General features: G+C 50.5%; 2 protein-coding genes across 10 annotated transcripts in view; one reads left to right on the top strand and one right to left on the bottom strand.

The window, feature by feature from the left end:
• LOC309340951 (uncharacterized protein) overlaps positions 1–22,253 on the top strand; it is a 147,255-nt gene that overhangs the window by 47,758 nt on the left and 77,244 nt on the right. The window contains exons 1-2 of one of the 5 annotated variants that reach the window (XM_081860233.1): positions 14,122–14,195; positions 14,481–14,563. The exons of 3 other annotated variants lie outside the window; for them this stretch is intronic. In XM_081860233.1, the coding sequence (XP_081716359.1) occupies positions 14,135–14,195; positions 14,481–14,563 (144 nt within the window). In that variant the 5' untranslated portion in view covers positions 14,122–14,134. Of the gene's footprint in view, positions 1–12,103; positions 12,243–14,121; positions 14,196–14,480; positions 14,564–22,253 lie in introns of those variants that run through there. One more of the 5 variants, XM_081860235.1, reaches the window with a different exon arrangement.
• The window catches only part of LOC309341271 (uncharacterized protein), a 54,112-nt gene that overhangs the window by 6,909 nt on the left and 24,950 nt on the right, over positions 1–22,253 (bottom strand). The window lies entirely within an intron of this gene.

Raw genomic sequence — 22,253 nt, 5'->3', positions numbered from 1 at the left:
ACTTTAGGTTTCAATTTCTCAAAACTCTGTAGTTTCAACTTTTCACCATCATATTCTATAATTTCACAATATTTTGGCCAGTCTGTATCCATGTTCAATCTTTTTACCGCCTTAGCTTCCATTGGTGACAACCACCTGGGGGTTTTACTTTCAAACAAATCTTTATATCGATTCCATACATTATACAATGCTTTCCTAATAATATGATTTTTAAAATTTCTATGTACCTTTACCTTGTCATACCATAAATATGCATGCCAACCAAAACTATTATCATAACCTTCCAAGTCCAGAATGTCTGTATTCTCAAGAAGTAGCCATGGTTTCAGCCAGCAAAAAGCTGCTGCTTCGTAATAAAGTTTTAAGTCCGGCAGGGCAAAGCCCCCTCTATCCTTTGCGTCAGTCAAAATCTTAAATTTAATTCTGGGTTTTTTGCCCTGCCAGACAAATTTAGATATATCTTTCTGCCACTTCTTGAAACAATCCATCTTATCTAAAATTTGCAATGTCTGGAACAAAAACAACAATCTCGGCAATACATTCATCTTAATTACAGCAATTCGGCCTAACAAGGAAAGTTTCAATCTTGACCATATATCAAAATCTTTCTTCACTTCAGCCCAGCATTTCTCGTAATTATCTTTAAATAGGTTCACATTCTTAGATGTTAAATTCACCCCCAGATATTTTACCTTTTTAGTAATTTCCAAACCAGTTTCTCTTTGAAAACTATCTTTTTCCTCCACCGTAAGGTTTTTTTCCAACACCTTTGTCTTGTGTTTATTCAATTTAAAACCTGCTACCTGACCAAATATATCAATAAGTTCCAGAACTCTTTTTGTGCTAGTTTCTGGCTGTTGTAATGTCAAAACTAAGTCATCTGCAAATGCTCTTAGCTTATAATGTTTAGTTCCGACCTGTATACCTTTAACCAGCTGGTCTCTTCTAATCATATTAAGGAAAACCTCCAGTACCGATATAAACAATAGAGGGGAAATTGGGCATCCCTGTCGTGTCCCTTTCTCTATTGGAATTTCATCCATAACCATACCATTTACAATAAGTTTAGCCTTTTGCTCAGAATAAATTGCACTTATACCATTTTCAAAGTTCTTGCCTACCCCCATTCCTTGGAGATTCCTCTTCATAAAGCTCCAACAAATATTGTCAAAGGCTTTCTCTGCATCCACAAAAATCAAAACAGCTTTTCTATTTATATCAGTTTCCAAAAGTTCTAGAATATCTATAATATTCCTCACATTGTCTGACAATTGCCTGCCTGGTAGAAAGCCTGTTTGGTCCCTGTGAATCTCCTCTAACAAAACTTTTTTGAATCTTTTTGCTAGAATGTCTGCAAAAATTTTATAATCCACATTCAAAAGTGATATAGGGCGGTAATTCTTAACTTGATGTTTCTCAGTTTCTGTCTTTGGTATAAGTGAGATGAATGCTTCCTTCCACGATTCGGGAGCCTTTTTCCCCTCCAAAATTTGATTGCAGACTTCTTTCAGTGGTTGTTTTAACCAATCCTTCAATACTTTATAATATCTCGCGGTTAGTCCATCTGGTCCTGGTGATTTTCCCAGCTTCATATCCTGGATGGCACTCTCTATTTCTTGATCTGTAATTTTCTCATTTAAACTCCTTCTGTTGTTTTCAGAGATTTTTGATAGTCCGTATTTTCCAATAAATTCTTCTATCTCCTGTTCATTTTTTGGCCCTTGTTTATATAATTTCTTAAAGAAACTTTGAAAACAATTACTTATCTCATTTGGTTTATTAATAGACTTCCCATCTACTTCGAGTGATGTCACTGTATTCAGTTTTTGTCTCTTTTTCAGTTGCCAAGACAGTAGCTTCCCACATTTATCTGCAGACTCAAAAGTCTTTTGTCTCATTTGTTTAATTTTCCATTCTATTTCCTGGTTCATCAATTCCATATATTGTGTTTGATAAAATTTTATTTCTCTTAATATCTCCTGGGATTTAGGCTTAGATCTCAGTTTCTTCTCCCCTTCTTTTATTAGATTCCAAATTTTCTCTTTCTTCTCATTCTGTTTTTTCCTCTTTATTGAATTCTGTTGTATTAGGAAGCCACGCATCACGGCTTTACTTGCGTCCCAAATGATTCTTTTTTCTGTGTCTGGTCTCAAATTGATCTCGAAGTAGTCTTTAAGTGTTTTTTGGGCCTTTTTGCAAATTTCCTCATCTCCAAAGAGAGTGTCATTCATTCTCCATCTAAAGGTTCCAGCTGTTGTCAGTTTCATTTCCATCTTGACAGCATTGTGGTCAGAGCAGGTCTTTGGGCAGATTTCTGTTTTTTTAACCTTTGATGCCAGATTACTAGAAATCCATATTTGATCAATTCTAGTCCATGTCATTTTTGCTTCAGAGAAGAAGGTCCCCTCCCTTTCCAGAGGGTTCCTAGTTCTCCAAATATCAATCAGATCCATAGTGTCAGTCAGGTCAAAAAAAGTCTTTGGTAGTCTTCCATCATTAGATATTGTTTGTCTTTGGGCCTTATCCATATTTGTAGAGACGACTCCATTCATGTCACCCATCATTATAATTTTAAAGTCCAAAAAGTCCATTAAAGTCTCATGCAACTTCTTAAAGAATTCAGCCTTCCCCTCATTTGGTGCATAAACTCCAACAATCAGTATTTTTTCTCCATGAATTTGGATTTCCACTGCCAGGTATCTTCCTTGATCATCCTTAAAGATCAATTTTGGTTCAAATTTTTCCTTGACATAAATCACAACTCCTCTTTTCTTGACTCTATCTGATGATATAAATTCTTGTCCTAATCTCTTATTTGTTAAAAGTTTTCTATGTATCCTGGCGATGTGGGTTTCTTGTAGACAGATTACATCTAGATGTTCCTTCTTTAATAAATGAAATACTTGGCCCCTTTTTCGAGGGTGGTTCAAACCATTGCAGTTCCAACTGAAGAGTTGCAGAGACATTTTGGTTACTGGGTAGATCTTCCACCGACTGCACCCAGTTGTTGTTCCTCCTCGGTCGGTGCTCGGTTCAGTCCAAAAGATAGATTTGAGATGTCCGGTACTTCCTCCTCACTGACAGTTCCTTTCTGAAGATCCTCTTGATTTCTTTCCAAAAAGATCTCTTTATCCTGGTTTGTTTTTATTTTAATTTTCTTCCCTTTGTAGCTAAAGGACAGCCCTTGTGGAAATTCCCACCTGAATGGGATATTGTTCTTCTTAAGTAGATCAACTAGTTCTTTAAATTGAGATCTAACCTCCAAAAAATATTTAGGAATATCCTTGAAGATTTGAATCTGAGAATTTTTAATGACCAAGGCCTTCTGGAAGTGTAGGTTCAATATTTTGTCTCTTTGTTCCTTTGATCCTAAGGTAATTAAACAGTCTCTTGGTTTCTTCCCTTGCTTCCTGCCAATCCGAAAGGCTGAAGTTATCATAAATTCATCTTCCTCTCCATCTAGCTCATCATTCCAGAAGTCTTGAAATTTATCTGTGAGAAATTCCCCAAGCTTGTCCTCTTCCTCTTCTGGAACCAGTCTTAATTTCAGATTCTTACTTTTCCTTTCCAGTTCTAGTAGGGCTAATGCTGAATCGTGTTCATGTACTTTTTTTACAATAGGCGCAAACTTTCCTTTGGTTTCTTCAGCAGTGGACCTGGCACTCTCAGCTATTCTCCTTGTTTCCGTAGATTCTTGAACCAAACGGTTTATAGAATCTGTATTAGATGAAATTGTTGTTGTATTCAGGTCTAGTCTTGTTGTCAATTCCGTCAGTTTCTTAGAGTTCTCTGTAGACTGTTTGGTAAGTTCTGCAGATTGCTTAGTGAGCACTTCTAGTGACTGATTTATTTTAAGCAGGGCCTGTGTCATTGACTCCATTGATGCTGCTGTTATTTTTTCTTGTGCAGCTGCTGCTCCTGATAAGGAGCCTCTTTTTTGAGCTTGTTTTTGAGCCTGCTTTGTTTTACTTCTTGTTGAAATCTCTTCTGACGGGTTGCTCATAACTCAAGGTCATTCACACAGGAAAGTTGCAAGTGGAAAATCCCACTGGATACACTGTAGTGTAACTAAAGCCCTCTAGAGGGGGAAATTGTAACCATCCAAAGGCACCCAGAACAAAGAAACAGAAAGTCCAAAGGCAAAAGTCCCATTAAAAGTCTTTAGTTTGTAGCACTTTACTGTTAAAATTGTAATCCACCAAAGTCCCGAGTATGTTTCAAAATAAGTCTTATTTTGTAGCCGCTGTCCTTTGACAGCTCACTTGACAGTTCCTTTTTTCAGACAATCGCTGCTCCGGCAGCCTGGCCAGAAGTATCGGCAGCAGAGGTTTTTTTTATTCCTTATCCCTTTCTTTTGCAGGTTAACTTTAATTCTGTTTCCTCCCCCCCTTCTCCTGCACAACAGGGGGGAGATCCTTTCGATGTCTGGTTAATAAGAGTTAAAAGGAAAGTCCATTTAAACACAGCTTAGTCCTTTCATTGCTCCGTTAGTCATGCAGTTCCGGGAGGCTGACTTCCTTAATTTTGCCTTCCCGTTTTCAGCCAAATCTTCTAAATTTTTAAGTCCCGTTTTACTTTTGCGATCTTACTCACGGGTATTGTTGTTGCCAATCGTTGATTTCAGAAAGGAATCGGCGCTCTCCGTTAATGGCGACGCGGCTTCACTCCGTAAGCTGGGTAGCGATCCTCAGCACCGCGCTCACCCCGATGCCGCTCCGGAGCCTTTAAAAAGGCTCTTTCACGATGCCGGGGGGGCGCAAAGGTGCCCACCGAATCTCCTTGCTCACAGGCTTCAGCGCCTGTGATTTTAGGGGTCCCCCGCTTGCCGTAGCGGGTAAGACCCGAACTTACGGAGCAGTCCTGCCTCGGAGCTCGAGGCTAGGACCGCCATCAAACGCTGGCGCCGACCGGAAGTCCCATCATAGGCATCCTGGTCAATGGTTGAGGACGATGGGAGTTGTAGACCAATACAGGGACGCGGACTTATAAAAAATATTGGGGGGGCCCGGGAAAGCTCATGAATAATAAATAAGCTCATGAATATGCAAATAAAGTGGCACCGCCTCCTCGTGAGCGAATAGGGGAGAGCGTGCTGCGCCTATTAATCAGCTCCAAAGGAAATTGGGTGGAGCTTTTGCTCGGGAGGGAGGGCAGGAGGCATGCAGCCCGCCCCTCCCTGTGCATTTTGGGCTGGGGGAGGGGCGGCGATGGCGCTCTGCTGGAGGGGCGCCGGAGATTATTGGGGGGGCGGAGCCCCCCCAAACGAATTTTTGAGGGGGCTCGGGTCCCCTCAAGCCCCATGGAGTCGGCGCCTATGGACCAATAACATCTGGAGGGTCACCACCCTTGATGGAAGGTAAAGGTAAAGGGACTCCTGACCATTAGGTCCAGTCGTGGCAGACTCTGGGATTGCGACACTCCTCTCGCTTTACTGGCCGAGGGAGCTGGCATACAGCTTCCGGGTCATGTGGCCAGCAGAACTAAGCCACTTTTGGCGAACCAGAGCAGTGCACAGAAACGCCGTTTACCTTCCCCCAGAGCAGTACCTATTTATCTACTTGCACTTTGACGTGCTTTCGAACTGCAAGGTTGGCAGGAGCAGGGAGCGAGCAACAGGAGCTCACCCCATCGCGGGGAATCGAACCGCCAACCTTCAGATCGGCAAGTCCTAGGCTCTGTGGTTTAACCCACTGCGCCACCCGCGTCCCTTTGATGGAAGGTATATACATTTAATTATAGAACTACCTCCTGATCATCAGAAAAGATGGGGTACAAGACACAGTCTCCGTGAGATGCATAGAAATCCAGTTGAATGGAGACCATGAGTTGGAGCTGGAAAAGAAGCAGAGAGGAAGCTCTTACACAGGCTCTCCAAGTCTGCCAAGACCCAGCCTAACACCTGATGCTGTGGCTTAACGAAAGAACGAAGAGGGCTGTTGTCTAATTCCGTTTTGAAGCCATCTGAGCTAGCAAATGGAATTGCAAAGACTTGCATTTTTTGGATCCTGATATGGATCTGGACTGACCAACTGGGCCCATGAATCAGAGCAGGGCACCAGGGAATAAAACAAAATGTGGTGCTTCTGATTTGCAATGTAGCTGTAGCTTTAATATAAGGAACGTGGCTGTTTAAGAGGAAGTGAAAGGATGGGAAGGTAATTTCTGCTCACACCCCCTCCAGGAGGTGGGCGGGGTTTGCGACACAGCGGGGGGCTTACCTGCCAGGTGCCACCCACCTTGCTGCAGAGTGACTGTCACCCTGCCCCCATCTCAGCAGGACAATGGGCCCCAGTTGGGGGTGGGGTGGGGGCCAGGCAAAGGGCCGGTGCTCTTCAGCCCAGGCTCACCTTCATGGCTTCCCCCTCAGGGATGGGCAGGGGATTGGGGCCATGGTGGGGCCTGCTTAGGCCTTGCCGCGGCCCCCACCTCCTTCCCGGCATTGGGGCCAGGTCATAGCTGTCAACTTTCCCCCTTTTTTTAGAGAAATTCCCTTATTCCAAATAGGATTCCTCGCAAGAAAAGGCAAAAGTTGACAGCTATGGGCCAGGTTGGGGCCGCCTGGGTGGTGTGGCCTGACTCAGGCCCCCGGAGCAGCCTGCTGGGCCTCCCGCGGTCAGCACCTCTTCCACGGCTTTGGGGGTGGGATGGGGGCTGCGGTACAGCCTCCCACGGCCTGCACCTTTCCCTCCGGCAGTGTGGGGTGATTGGGGCTGTGCAGGATGGGAACCTCATTACATCAAAGGATGGGAATGTAATTACAGCATGAATTACATCTGTTGCCGGCCTGGCATGAGAGCTTCACTATGGCCTATATAAGGGCCAGCAGCTCAAGGAGACAGGGAGATCTGGATATATTGTTCTCTGCTCCATTCCAGAATGTGAAGAGAGCAGCCGTCTGCCATTCTGAAGTGTCCCAGATAAACCTTCCAAATCTCCATCGGCTGAGGAGACATGAAGAACTGTACCTATTCTATCCGTATTATGATTATTGTTGCCTAAGGTTTTTTGGCTTATTGCTTATATTGCTAGCTCTGTAGTTTATTCCAGTTGCTGTTGGCTTTGGATTAGACTCTTATTCTACGGTGCAGTTGTTGTATAAATTAAAAAAATATATATAATTATTTATTATCATTAAAAGTGTAAAACACTATTATCATTGCTGAGTTGCTTCCAGTCCCTGGGTTATTTTCCACGTTCTGTCTCTGTCCACTCAGGACTGGCACCCATGACCTGTTTTTTGTTTTTTTTTGCCTAGGGAATTCCAGGAGGTGGGGGAATCATTTGTCCTATTCCAATAATCTGCTTGGATAGGTTTAATGTTATTTGGAGGCAGTAAAGGTAAAGGTAAAGGTACCCCTGCCCGTACGGGCCAGTCTTGCCAGACTCTAGGGTTGTGCGCTCATCTCACTCTAGAGGCCGGGAGCCAGCGCTGTCCGGAGACACTTCCGGGTCACGTGTTACGAGCTGCATCTGGCGAGCCAGAGCAGCACACAGAAACGCCGTTTACCTTCCCACTGGTAAGCAGTCCCTATTTATCTACTTTCACCCGGGGGTGCTTTCGAACTGCTAGGTTGGCAGGCGCTGGGACCGAAAGACGGGAGCTCACCCCACCGCGGGGATTCGAACCGCCGACCATGCGATCGGCAAGTCCTAGGCGCTGAGGTTTTACCCACAGCGCCACCCATGTCCCTATTTGGAGACAGTAACACCCATTAATTCCACGTTATCTGGGTGTTTATTCAGGTGAGGATGAATAAAACCATGGTGACCATGGTGCTCAGGCAGACTCCCAGGACTGGACTGGGGCCCTTGGGGGATCAGGGTGGGATTCTTGGCAGGCCTGGCAGTGTTTGACCCAGGCCTCTATCTCTCCGTCGATCCCTGGCCACCACACATAACTCCTGGCCAGGGCCTTCATTCTTACTACCCCTGGGTGTGTCTCATGTAGGGCTGTGAGGACCCTTTTGCGGAGGGGCTGGGGAACAACAACCCTGCTTCCCCATAACAGGCACCCCTTGTGGGCTGACAGTTCATGTTTGCGGGTTGTGTAGCCGGCGAATTCTGGCCCGGGGCTGCTGCTGGGCCATCCCCTCCACACCCAGTCCAGGACCCGGGAGATGACCCTATCTTTCTTGGAATGGTGTGCAACTTCTTGTGCCTGAATGGGGCGGTCAGGAAGCAGCTCCAGGCTCATAACCTCTTGTGCAGGTGCTGGGTCGGGGCCTGTTTCTGGTAGTGGTAGCCTGCTGAGGGCGTCCACATGGCCCATCGCCTTCCCCGGGCGGTGAATCAGTGCATACTGGTAGCTGGCAAGGAAAATTGACCACCTGAGGACACGAGGAGACAGCACTTGGGGGGTCTGCTTTTCGGGAGCAAACAAGCCAAAGCAACGGCTTGTGGTCAGTCATGGAATTTTTTTACTCCCTTCACGATTGCGAGCCCCTCCTTGTCTATTTGCGAGTAGTTCCACTCGGTTGCGTTGAGTGTCTGGGAAAAGTATGCTACCGGTACCTCTCTCCCATCCGGGAGTTGGTGTCCCAGGACAGCGCCAATGCCATAGGGCGAGGCGTCGCATGCTAGCACCACCGGCAGCCTCTCGTCGAAGTGTGCCAAGACCGAGTTTGAGACAAGCAGGTCCTTGACTGCCTGGAATGCAGCCTCCTGGCGCTGGCCCCACACCCAAGGGGCCCGCTTGTCCAGGAGTCCTTGTAGGGGCTCCGCTACCGCCGCTTTGTGGGGAAGGAAGGAATGGTAAAAGTTCAATAGTCCCAAGAAGGCCTGAAGTTCAGTCTTGCTCTTGGGTGCTGGGGCATCACAAATGGCCCGTACCTTGTCCCCAGTTGGGTGGACCCCTTCTGCGTCCACCATAAATCCCAGAAAGTCCACCCGAGGCACTGTTAGTAGACATTCTTCCCGCTTCACCTTGAGACCCACCATCTGGAAACGGTGCAGAACGGTGCGGAGGCGGTCCTCAAACTCCTCTGGTGTGGGCCCGGCAATCAACACATCATCGAAGAAGGGGGTGACGCCAGGAATCCCTTTAAGGAGCAAGTCCATTAGATTCTGGAATATGCCTGGTGCCACACTGACACCGAATTGCAGCCGCTTTACCCTGAACGCTCCTCTGTGCGTCACAATTGTCTGTGCCTCTGCTGTGGCCTCATCTACTGGAAGCTGTTGATATGCTTGGGCCAAGTCCAGCTTGCCAAAAAATTTCGACCCAGCCAGGGTGGCAAGGACATGGCTGACCACTGGCACTGGGTATGCAAGGGCCGTGAGGGCCTTGTTTATGGTACATTTGTAGTCTGCGCAGATGCGGACTGAACCATTAGGCTTGACGGGTGTGACGATTGGGGTTTCCCAGGGGGCATTAGGCACCGGCTCCAGCACTCCTTGCTCCACAAGCCGGTCCAATTCCTCGTCTATACGGGGTTTCAGGGCGAACGGGACCCGGCGGGCCTTTAGCCTGACCGGTCGTACTGCGGGGTCAAGCTGTAGAGCAATGGGGGGGCCCGTATACTGTCCCAATTTCCCATCGAAAACCTCTGGCAATTCCTTGCATACGGCATCCACGTCCACTTGTAAGGTAGTGTGGTTCACCATTAGGCTTGACGGCTAGTGGTCCAAACCATGCCAATCCCAGTAAGCTAATGTAGGGGCCCTTGACCACAAGCAAGTCCAGTTGCCGCGTCTGCCCTCGGTATTGCACCCTGAACGTCCCCACCCCCATTGTGGGGACCTTACGTTTCTGGAAGTCCCGGAGGGTGAATGGGGCCGGCCTGAGTTTGGGACGCCCAGTAGGACACAGTTTCCTTAAGGTCCTTGCCGAGATTATGGATAGATTTGAACCCGTGTCAAGCTCCATGCGGCATGGGGCCCCCTCTATCCGTACCTCTACATAAATTTTCTCTATGTTGGGGTAGGGCAACTGGTATACCTGGACGTCCGTGAGCTCCGTCGAGTTGCCTTGGTGCGTTGGGCCCCGGGACCTGGGGCTCTTGGATTGGTCATCTGATGCCTGGCGTCGGGTGGGCCGAGCCCGACACACCCGGGCGATGTGTCCCAATTTTCTGCACTGCCTGCACTCTACGTTGCGGAAACGGCAGGTCCTCCTCTCGTGACTTTCCCCGCAGCTTGCGCAGTTCCCTCCTTCTCGTCGAGGCAGCTGTGGTATGTGGGCTGCTTGAGTATGCTGCTGGACTTCCTCCCTGTCGGTGCACTTCCTCCCTGTCAGATCCTGAGTCGTCGGTGAGGTCTTTGTGGTGAACCCTCGGTTGGGATGGCAGGCTCGGCCGTGCCTCTTGTGTCGACCTCTTGGCAGCTTCCGTTGCCAGGGCCTCCTCCAGAGCGACCTGGAACGTTAGGTCCTTCTTAGCGTAGAGGCGTCGTTGCAGCTTCTCATCCTTCAGGCCACCGGCGAGGCGGTCCCGAAGCATGTTCTCCAGCTCTGAGAAGTTGCAGAACCGGGCGGCTTGGCGGAGAGAGGTCACAAACCCAGTTATGGTTTCCCCAGGGGCTTGTCGCTTTGCGTAGAAGGCATTTCAACGAGCCACCACTGAGGGCTGTGGCGAAAAGTGCCCCTTCAGCTGTTCCATTATTGTTTTGTATGGAACAGTAGCGATGTCTTCAGGCGCAAGGAGAGCCCGGGCGATTTCAAATGTCTCCTCTCCGCAGCCGCTGAAGAATATCGCCCTCTTCTTGGCATCTTCTTCATCGGTGACCCCTTTGGCTTCTAGGAGGAAGGTAAAACGGGAGGCGTACGCTTCCCAGTCTCCCGTTGCTGGGTTGAACGGCGAGAAGCTGCTGTCGGTTGCCATTCTGAGTTCCTTGTGTCCCAGAGCTGAAGCCTGGATACACGGTGCGAGGCAGCGGTGCGGCAGGTGGCGGTGCTGCGGTGTTGTGTGTGGCAGTCAGCTCAGCGGGATCCCACCTTCGTCGCCAGTGAAATATACTCAGAGTTGCAAAGTGATTTCATGCTCTTTATTCAGCTCATAGTGGTGAGGAGGAATGAATGAAAGTCCCCTCAAAGTATCTGCTTTATATACATTATTTACACAATGGGCTGCACATGATTGGCTAATTCTGGAATTCTACTGTAAGCCAATCAGGTTGTGGATTCACTTATATCTGGAGCATGATTGGGTGGTTCCTGCCAACCAATCATATTGCTGCATTGTTCTAGGACCAATCAGACTGCTGCATTCTGAATCCTATTGTTCTAGGACCAATCAGACTGCTGCAATTTGGATCCTATTGTTCTAGGACCAATCAGACTGCTGCATTCTGAATCCTATTGTTCTAGGACCAATCAGACTGCTGCAATTTGGATCCTATTGTTCTAGGACCAATCAGACTGCTGCAGTTTGGATCCTATTCAATTCAGTACATAACACATTTCAACACTATGCTATGCTCGTCTGAGGCAGAGCCTATGTTGGGATGGGGCCCGAGGATTACTTTTTGAAAGAATTCCTGATACCTTTGAGCCTGGGTCTCCGACCATTTGATTCCTCTTACTTGGAGAGATTCGTTGGTTACCATCTGGGTCGCATGTCTATGAGCCTCCGACTGCCAGTTCAGGGAGAGCTTGGCTACAAGGGGAAGATGATCACTAGATTGAGGGACACCTAAGAGCAGTTGGGCAGGGGAAAGGTCTCCCTGGGGAGGTGGGGGACTCTCCTTCCTTGGAGGTTTCTCAGCAGAGATTGGAGGGCCATCTGCCCTGGATGCTTGAGCGGAGATTCCTGCATTGCTGGGGGTTGGACTAGATGACCCTGGGATCCCCTCCTCTCTCTCCACTCCGGAATTCCAGGAGGAGCTTCCTTGCCTCCTGCAAAGCCCTTTTCCCTGCAGGCTCTTCCTCTGGTTTCTGGCCAAGGGAGGGAGATGCTCAGAGTCCAGCCAGGAGCCTCACCCCCAAAAGGATATCTGGCCAGTGGCGGAGCCGGGGGGGGGGCAGCTGCCCCCCTAAATGCATAGAAAATAATAAGAATATGAGGCTCTGCCAAGCGGGAGCGGGCTGAGCTGGAGGGACTCTGCATTGCAAGGGTTAAAGGGAAGTGAGCTGCCTTCCTAGAGAGGCCAGGAAGCAAGGGGGGGCCAGGTCCTCCAGAGCCAAGGCCCCTCCCTCCCCAGTCCTTCCCTGCAAGGGAGGGGGGGTGTTGCTTTGTGTCTCTCCTACAAGGGCTTCCTCTCTGTCCCCCTCCTGGGATCTGGTGAGTCTCCTCTCTCTCTGGGATCTGGTGGGGGTCCCAGGGCTGCAGCAGGGGAGGGGGCCTGGGGGGCCTGATCTGCTCCTGCAGGGGGGGACCCTAAGTCAGGGAGGAGGAGGGGGTCCTGCCAGGGAGGGGCCAGGTCTGCCACGCTCTCCTTCCTGCAGATCAGAGGATCCCAAACTCATTCGGCCCTCCGCTCCCCCCCCTTCAGAAAAAAATCTCCCTTCTGTAAACAAAGGGGTCCCTAGACTTTAACTCTCTGTGACCTCGCTCAGCGGCATTGCACAGCCGAGGAAACATGTGCAAATCGTTTTCCAAAGCTGGAGGAGGAGGTGAACACTAGCCCCCCCCCCCCCCAAAAAAAAGGTGGGAAAGAAAGGGGAGGAATAAAGAGAGGGATCCCAGCCCAGAGTCTGGCTGCTGCATTGGGGACCAGTTTCCCAGCGTCTCCCAGGGCAGCTCCCCACGGAGGCCACTGCAGCAATCCCCTCGCACCCAGAGCAGGGCATCCCAGGACCACATCCTCTCTCTCCCAAAAGGATTGTTGCTGGAAAGCCAGCCGGAAATGGGCACTGCTCCTCACTGAGCCTCCAGGGACGTGGGGATCAATGTCTCTCTCTGTGTTAAGCTTTCTAACTGAATAACAATACTAAATTACCCTCCTAAATTTCAAGGGAGGTGTTTTTGGCCCTGCGAGCTTGGCCCTCAGGGGGTTGGCCAGAAACATACCTGGCCCTCAGAGCAAATAAAAAGGGACCCCACCCCAAGGGGTCTGCCTGGAGAGTGCCAGAGAGTTCAAGTGCAAAAAAGGAGACAGAAGCAGGGGAGTGGGGGTGGGGGGAGAACAACTCCTGAGGACCCCCGGGTGAGGACCCCCACTAGAGCCAAGCATCCATTTCCCACAAGATACAAATGACTCCCTCGTCAGTCAGTTTTCACTTCATGCATTGACTGGAAGGCAGGAGCAACAAGGCTGATTCATCTCCCAGAAATCCCTTCCGTTGCCTCCACATTTTGCATTGCTAGAAGGCTAGAGACATATTTCTTCTCTTCTTACTCCTCTCCCCCCCCCCCCCAAGATAGCTAATGATCTGGGCTGTGGTGCAGTCCAGCCCTCTAGTTCCCAGCAAGACTCATCCATGCTTCCTCAAGGAACCTTTTTCTTCTCCTGATATTAGACAACATTTGTAACAGAACAATGTATTTGCTTTGTAGGATTTGCTAGCGCCTCTCCTTAAGACAGACAGAACTTGGCAGGAAACCAAAGGGTTCCTTCCAATCTCTCAGAGGCTTCCTGAGAGCACAGATGGGTGAGCGAGACTCAGCTGGCCCTGGAACAGAAAGAGGCCATGACATCCAAACTGGGAGCAGTGGGGGATTCTGGGAAAACTCTGTGCAGAAGATCCTGGGTGAGGAGGACACCCTCCGCTCAGAGGTGCAGAGCCAGCAGTTGAGGCAGTTCTGCTGCCAGGAGGCCAAAGGACCCCGAGAGGTTTGCAGCCGACTCTACCACCTTGACCGTCAGTGGCTGAAGCCAGAAAGGCACACGAAAGCTGAGATGCTGGACCTGGTGATCTTGGAGCAGTTCCTGGCTGTCCTTCCATTAGAGATGGAGAGCTGGGTGAGGGACTGTGGAGCGGAGACCAGTTCGCAGGCGGTGGCCCTGGCCGAAGGTTTCCTCCTGAGTCAGGCAGAGGAGAGAAAGCAGGTGAGAAGAGACTTCCCTCTGGATACTCCCAAGGGGCTCCAAACAGGACAGAAAACATCCCATAATGGTCTGCTGATGGCCCATGCTTTTTCTGCAAGGCATCCATGGAATGAGATCTAACACCCTTCTTTGTCATTCTCTTTCTTATATTTTCCCCCATTCTCTGTTTTGAATCCTTGTTTCTTTTTCAGGGAAGGATCTCTTTGCAGAAATGGACCTGGATTCCTGTGAGGCAGAGAGGGCTCCGTTGGACACCAGAGAGAGGCCACTGGGTAAGGAGGAAGGTGGTTTTTCTCTGTTTGGTCTCGTTCTGTTGGTTTCCCAACTCATCTGAGGGTTCTTTTCATCTTGTTTTGGGGGGAGACAGTTGGGAACAAGGGTCCAGAGGAGGGGAGATATATTTTTTCACAACTAAAATATGGAATGGGCACAAACGTCCAAATACTCTCAGCAGGTAAGGCTTTCTCAAATGCCCATCTGTAGTTAGAGATGCCCTGTTTCACCTGTGAGAGGTGCAGGCACTCCTGGCGTCCTGCTTACCTTTTTTTCTCTTGCAGATGGCAGAAGGATGCCGGCAAGACCTCCTGATCTATCTTTTCATGCGGGCAGAAGAGAAGCAGTGGCTGTGGAACCAGATCAGGTCAGGGGAAGCTGCCTTGTGGGGACAGAGGCTGAGGGATGGAGCAATGTCATGGACTGGTTGGGCACAGAGGAATAGTGGGAGGAAGCAGCCGGGCAACCAGGAAGGGAAGATGGCTCAGAGCCGAAGGAGTGGAGGTGGAGGAAGGATGAGAGGTCAGAGGGAGAAGCCTGGGAAGAGGAGGGGTCAGAAGCTGAAGGGGAAACAGGGCTTAGTGAGCTGGGAGACTCTGTGGCAAAAATGCAGTGCAGAATCAGAGGCAGAAGAGGAAGCAGGCGAGTGGCAGAAGCCACCCTCCCTGCTTGTCTCTCAGAGCCAGGAGACCCCCTGCAATGCAGGAATCTCTGCTAGATCATACAAGACAGATGGCCATCAAAAACAGGCTTATTTTATTTCTAGATTGATAACTGAATGCAAAAATTGGTTTCTAAGCAGTGTACAAATGAGAACAAATAGCGGCCTGGATTCACCTAACAAGCCCCATCCGCTGGAAAATGGGGCCTGCCCCCCATTCCTCCCCCTCTCCATGCCCCCATGAACCCCTTGAATTTGGCTCTAGGGCATTGGGAGGGAACCTTCCCAGAACAGCTGACAAGGAGAGGAGAAAGTAGATCCTTCCATTGGGGAAACTGGAACACTTGCGTAGGCAGAATGACTTGGGAAACACAAGGAGGTGTACCACCTATTGCACAAAATAAGCACCCATAATTAAAATGTGCTGCAAAGCAATCCTATTGAAACAACACCGCAATTTACAGGAAGGAAACAACAGAGCATCATGTAGCAGAACATATTTCTGCTGCCTCAGAGGAGGACATTTCCTTTTTTCTTTTAGGGTCCAGTGTGCTTTGAAGATGTCGCTGTTCGTTTCACAGATGAGGAGTGGGCGTTGCTGGATCCTGACCAGAGAGCTCTGCATAAGGACATCATGGAGGAGACTCGTGGGATCGTGGCCTCTCTTGGTAAGGCTCCCTGTGGGATCGTCATTGTTGTTGTTGTTGTTTAGTCGTGTCCGACTCTTCGTGACCTCCTGGATCAGAGCACGCCAGGCACTCTTGTCTTCCACTGCCTCCCACAGTTTGGTCAGACTCATGTTTGTGGCTTCGAGAACACCATCCAACCATCTCGTCCTCTGTCGTCCCCTTCTCCTTGTGCCCTCCATCTTTCCCAGCATCAGGGTCTTCTCCAGGGAGTCTTCTCTTCTCATGAGGTGGCCAAAGTACTGGAGCCTCAGCTTCACGATCTGTCCTTCCAGTGAACACTCAGGGCTGATTTCCATCTGAATGGAGAGGTTGGATCTTCTTGCTGTCCATGGGACTCTCAAGAGTCTCCTCCAGCACCAGAATTCAAAAGCATCAATTCTTTGGCGATCAGCCTTCTTTATGGTCCAGCTCTCACCTCCATACATCACTAATGGGAAAACCATGGCTTTAACTATATGGACCTTTGTTGGCAAGGTGATGTCTCTGCCTTTTAAAATGCTGTCTAGGTTTGCCATCGCCTTTCTCCCAAGGAGCAGGCGTCTTTTAATTTCGTGACTGCTGTCACCATCTGCAGTGATCATGGAGCCCAAGAAAGTAAAGTCTCTCACTGCCTCCATTTCTTCCCCTTCTATTTGCCAGGAGGTGATGGGACCAGTGGCCATGATCTTCGTTTTTTTGATGTTGAGCTTCAGACCATATTTTGCGCTCTCCTCTTTCACCCTCATTAAAGGGTTTTTTAATTCCTCCTCACTTTCTGCCATCAGGGTTGTGTCATCTGCTTATTTGATATTTCTTCCGGCGATCTTAACCGGAATTCATCCAGCCCAGCCTTTCGCATGATGAATTCTGCATATAAGTTAAATAAGCAGGGAGACAGTATACAGCCTTCTTGTATTCCTTTCCCAATTTTGAACCAATCAGTTGTCCCATATCCAGTTCTAACTGTAGCTTCTTGTCCCACATAGAGATTTCTCAGGAGACAGATGAGGTGATCAGGCACTCCCATTTCTTTAAGAACTTGCCATAGTTTGCTGTGGTCGACACAGTCAAAGGCTTTTGCATAGGGATCATCATATCAGCCTGGAAATTCAAAAAATTCCTCTATGTGACCAACCTCATCTATTTTCACAGAACTCAACCGTGGCCCCTATAACACCTGGGAACCTAACACCCCCACAATAAACAGTAACTTACAGTTTTTTCTTTGAACAGTCTTCCTCAAATTATTCCTTTTTCTACCACGACCGGGCTGGTCTGAACTGCCCAAGCCATCTTAAATGTCAGCTTCAGAATTGTTAGGAAAGATAAGTTGTGAAGTTTAGAGCTTACAGGGTTAACAGCTCAGAGTGTCCTGCATCTGGGGAGGAGCTTTCTCAACATCCGGGAAAGCTGTTTCTTTGTTCTTTCTGACTTTCGTTGTCTCCTGAGGCAAGGAACACGAAATGTCTGCATCTTCCGATGGTTTAGTAGCAGTGATGCTGATGACGCTGATGATGAAGATGCTTTACAAACTTAATCTTTTCCGGAACAGGGCTGCTCTTAAATCGATGTACCACTGTAGTAATAATAATATTTTTTATTTATACCCTGCCCATTTGGCTGGGTTGCCCCAACACATATATAAACATGGCTTCCAACACATTTATAAACATGAAGCATAAATAATAATAATAATCTGATCCCATATAAAAAGAACATTAACTTTAAAGTGAACAACTTCTCCTAGTAGCCATGATTGTGGAAACCTTTTGTGAATAGTGTATTTCTGAGGTTTGATGGCTCATAACACCCCTTTTGTGTGGAGTAATACCATAAAATTATATATCAATGGAAAGATAATTTAATGAAGAATGTAATGAAAGAACATTTATGAAGGAGTATTTATTAGAACAGCAGCCATAACCATTTATTAGAACAGCAGTCATAACCATTGGCAACCTTTAGCTTTAATTACGGCCTTACAATGCCTTCCCATGATATGAACCAAGTTTTTAGTTCTGCAGCTGTAATAAAGTGAAACCAAGATTAAAATATTGCCTCTGTTAATTGGACTTTATTGCTGGGTTGCTTCTGACTAACATGTTTCTTTAGTCGGCTCCATAGATTTCTGATTGGGTTAAAGTTTGGGCTATTCCCAGGCCATTCTAGCAGTGACATATCTTTATCTTGAAAGCACCTTTTGCACACAGCAGCAACATGACATGGAGCGGAATCCTGTTGAAGTATAAAATAGAATATTTGTGTGTGTGTGTGTGTGTGTGTGTGTGTAATGTTTCCAAGGGGTTGCTCGAGAGCAAGCAGGCAAATATCTCCCTGCTTAGCTGTGAAGCCTTGCTTTTGCTGCCAAAATAAACCTTATCTGTCCGGAGCGCCACTCTCCCGTGGCTGACTCAGTCGCTGGCAGAATCCGTGTGTGATGGCCTGGGATTCCGAGTCTGAGAGTGATCCGGAGGAATCCCAGCCGGCGCAGGAGTCCCCGCCTCCAGGGCCGGCTGAACTGGGGCAAGGCCTAGTTGCTGAGGAAACTCAAGAGCAGGCACCAGGTGAAATCATTCAGGCCCCAGAGGTGCTGGAAGACTCAGTGGCTACAGGTGAGCCTCCCCCGGGGCCCAGTAACCCTTCGGCCTCTCCTGATCTGCAGAGGCTTAGGGCAGAGAGGCGAAGGGAACTGGTGTCTCCCAGGAGGAGTGCTCGCCTTAAGGCCAAGAGAGGCGGGGCTTCTGGGGGCCGGGACCGCCCCCGGCCTTAGAAGAAGATAAAGGTCAGGCAGCCCGGTCCCAGGTTGCGGGAGCAACGTCGTTGTGAAGTATCTGCTTTACCCAGTCCTTGTTCGGCACTCCCAGTGTGCCTGTTCCTCGCCCGGCTTCCTGCTTCTGCCTTACCAGTGTTCCTGTTCCCCGCCTGGACTCCTGCTTTGCCTTACCAGTGTTCCTGTTCCCCGCCTGGACTCCTGCTTCTACCCTACCAGTGTTCCGGTTCCTCGTCTGGCTTCCTGCTTCTGCCCTACCATTGTTCCTGCTACCCCGCCCGGCTCCCTGTTGATCTTGGCCTACGGTAATAGTACCTCATCCCCCCTGGGACCAGCACAGTTTGCTCCCGCCATACCCGCACTCCCCCTTCGTAGGGGTGCGTTCGGGAAGAGCCAGAGGCCATGGCTGACCAGGCGGCTGCACTGGTGGATTTGGCCCAGAGGAACCAGACCTTGACTCACACCGTGCAGCAGCTCAGTGACGCGGTTGTGGCACTTCAGCAACGCTTGGAAGCCCTACCGGCTCCTGGGGCCGACGCCCCGGCTCCTGGCAAGTACCCAGTGGCTTTGCCTGAGAAATTTGATGGAGCCCCGGCCAGCTTTCCCATGTTCTTGGCCCAGGCCAAGCTGTATATTCAGGGGCGAGCCCGGAACTTTCCTGACGACCGCACCAAGGTGCACTTTTTGATTAGTTTGTTAAAGGACCAGGCGGCCAAGTGGGCGTTGCCGCTACTCAGGCAAGACTCCCCCTTGCTGGCAGACTATACGGGGTTTTGCAATCATTTGGAGGCCGCGTTCGGCAATCCCCAAAAAGGGAGTCAAGCCAACCGGGCGATTCGGCGTTTGAAACAGGGCAAGTCCACGGTGGCCGCATATACCACGGAGTTTCGGCTGCTGGCACAGGACTTGACCTGGAATGATTCGGCACTGCGGGACCAGTATCTCGAGGGGCTTTCAGACGAGGTACTGGACCAGTTGGCCACCATGGAACGCCCCACCACGCTAGACACTCTCATTCAACGGTGTCTACAAATAGACGATCGGTTGGAGGATCGTCGTCAGGCCCGGGGTCGCCGACACTTCCAGTTCACGGCACCAGCTTTTTCCAGCAGCCCCACGGTCACAACTGATTTAACGGAGGAGCCTATGCAGCTCGGGGCAGTGCGGCCACGCCTTTCCCCTGCAGAGAAGGCGCGGCGTCGGGAGGGAAATCTCTGTCTTTACTGTGGCGGAAGTGGACACTTCGCTCGGTCTTGTCCAGAGAAAACGCCAGTCGCAGGGAAACCGCCAACCCCAGTAGCTGATGGCCCTAGCTACCGGGGGTCCCAAACAGCACAGAATGGGGCCGCACCAATTGAATTACAACACCTTATGGTTCCGGTACATCTATACCCTCCAGGAGGGCCATGGATTCTTACCCATGCTCTGGTGGATTCAGGGGCAACCCGCTCTTATATGGACGCTGCTTTTGCTGCCCAGCATCGGGTGCCACTTCGGAACAAGCCAGAACCGGTACAGGTGGAGGCAATCGACGGACGGCCACTGCGTTCGGGCGCCGTAACTCAAGAGACCCAGCCCCTGGTCCTGTGCCTCCAGCAGCACCGTGAGATGCGAACTCTGGATATTGCTTCCATGCCCCGGTTCCCCCTGGTGCTTGGGATGGACTGGCTAGAGGCTCACAATGTGCAGATTGACTGGGTCAAACGGACTGTACACTTCCCAGACCCCAATTCTCCTGCTGAGACTGAGATGCTAGCAGCTGCGCCCACTGAGGAGGCGGCTGCGACGCTCCCCGCTGAGTACCGGGACTATCACGACGTGTTCGAGGAACGGGGGGCAGACCAGCTGCCGCCGCATCGGTCCTTTGACTGCGGCATAGACCTCCAGCCCGGAGCGCCTCTACCGGTGAGTCGCTTATACTCGTTAACCGAGCCAGAGCGCGAGGCTTTGCAGGACTTCTTGCGCAAGAACCTGGAGCGTGGGTTCATTAGACCCTCTACCTCGCCCACTGCTGCACCAGTGCTCTTTGTTAAAAAGAAATGTGGGGAGCTCCGCCTTTGCCATGATTACCGGGCCCTGAACAAAATTACCATCCCGGACCGGTACCCCTTGCCCCTTATTTCGGAGTTACTGGAGCGGGTGCAAGGGGCGCAGGTGTTCACCAAGCTAGACCTCCGGGGAGCCTACAATTTGATTCGGATCCGCGCCGGGGATGAGTGGAAGACAGCATTCGGGACCCGGTACGGACAGTTTGAATACCTGGTTATGCCCTTTGGTTTGTGCAACGCGCCTGCTGTGTTCCAACGGTACATCAACCACGTGTTCCAGGACTTGCTAGACAAGTACGTGGTGGTGTACTTGGATGACATTCTGATTTACTCCCGTGACCCGGCGTGCCACGAGGGCCATGTCCGGACCGTGCTGCAGCGCTTGCGCGAGCATCGTCTGTATGCAAAGCTCAGCAAGTGCGAGTTCCATCAGCAGTCAGTGGACTTCCTGGGTCATCGACTCTCACCAGGTGGGGTGCAAATGGATCCTGGGAAGGTGGCAGCGGTTCGAGAATGGGCGGCACCTCGGAACCGCAAGGACCTACAGCGTTTCCTGGGGTTCGCCAACTATTACCGGACCTTCATTGCGGATTATGCTCACCGCACCACCCCGTTGACCCGGCTTCTGCGCCCCAAGACGCCGTTTTCCTGGGACAAGGAGGCGGAGGAGGCATTTCAAGGGTTGAAGGCCTGTTTCCAGAGAGCGCCAATCTTGCAACATCCGGATCCTTCTCGACCCTTTGTGGTAGAGACTGACGCCTCCAGTACGGCTCTCGGTGCCGTCTTGTCTCAGCAGCACGGACCGGAAGCGCCACTCTTACCCTGCGCCTTCTATTCCCGCCAGCTCCTTCCAGCGGAGCGTAACTATACCGTGTGGGAGCGGGAACTGCTGGCCATCAAGGTGGCCTTTGAGGTTTGGCGCCACCATCTTGAAGGAGCAAGACACCCGGTGGAGGTGAGAACCGACCACCGGAACCTGGAATACCTCCAGACCACCCGCAAGCTGAACCAAAGGCAGATCCGGTGGGCGTTGTTCTTTTCCCGGTTCCAGTTCCGGATCCGCTACATCCCTAGCTCCCAAAACCAGAAGGCGGATGCCCTGTCCCGGAAACCTGAAGACAACGCAGACACGGTTCAGCAAGCAGCACCCACCACGATCCTACCACCAGCTGCGTTCCTGGCCACCCAGGAGGTCGAGCCACTGCAGGCTCGGGTGCGGGAACAGCAGCGGGTCGACGCTTGGGCCCAGGAACGACTCCGGGAACTGGCCGAAGGATCATGCCCTCAGTATCCAGGGCTGGTCTCGCATCAGGGTCTTCTGCTGCACTACGGGCGCCTGTACATCCCACCAGGGCCGCTGCGGGCTGAGGTTCTCCGGATGACCCATGACGCTCCAGCGGCGGGACACTTTGGGCGGTATCGGACCACCCATCTGGTAAGCCGTGAGTTTTGGTGGCCCCGTTTAAAGGCTGACGTGGCTCGCTACGTCGCTGGTTGTGACGTCTGCAGGCGGGCCAAGGGGCCTACCGGGCGACCCCCCGGCCTCCTTCAGCCGTTGCCGGTTCCACCACGTCCTTGGCACACAGTTTCTCTAGACTTTGTAGTGGAGTTACCCCCGTCTCGTGGCTGCACCTGCCTTCTAGTTTTCTCCGACCACTTCACGAAGATGGTGCACTGTGCCCCCTGCCCATCCATACCCTCAGCTAAGGAAACCGCGCAGCTGTACCTTCAGCATGTCTTCCGCCTGCATGGCCTACCTGAGCGTGTAGTATCCGACCGCGGCGTTCAGTTCACGTCCCGGTTTTGGCGTGCTTTGCACCAGGCCCTCGGAACAGAGGTCTGTCTCTCATCTGCTTACCACCCACAGACTGATGGCCAGACGGAACGGGCGAACGCGGTACTGGAACAGT

The sequence above is a fragment of the Podarcis erhardii genome, assembly GCF_964252035.2.
Source record: "Podarcis erhardii genome assembly, chromosome: 4".
Lineage (NCBI taxonomy): Eukaryota > Metazoa > Chordata > Lepidosauria > Squamata > Lacertidae > Podarcis > Podarcis erhardii.
Note: the sequence above shows the minus strand (reverse complement) of the source record. Positions and strands in the feature narration are given on the sequence as shown.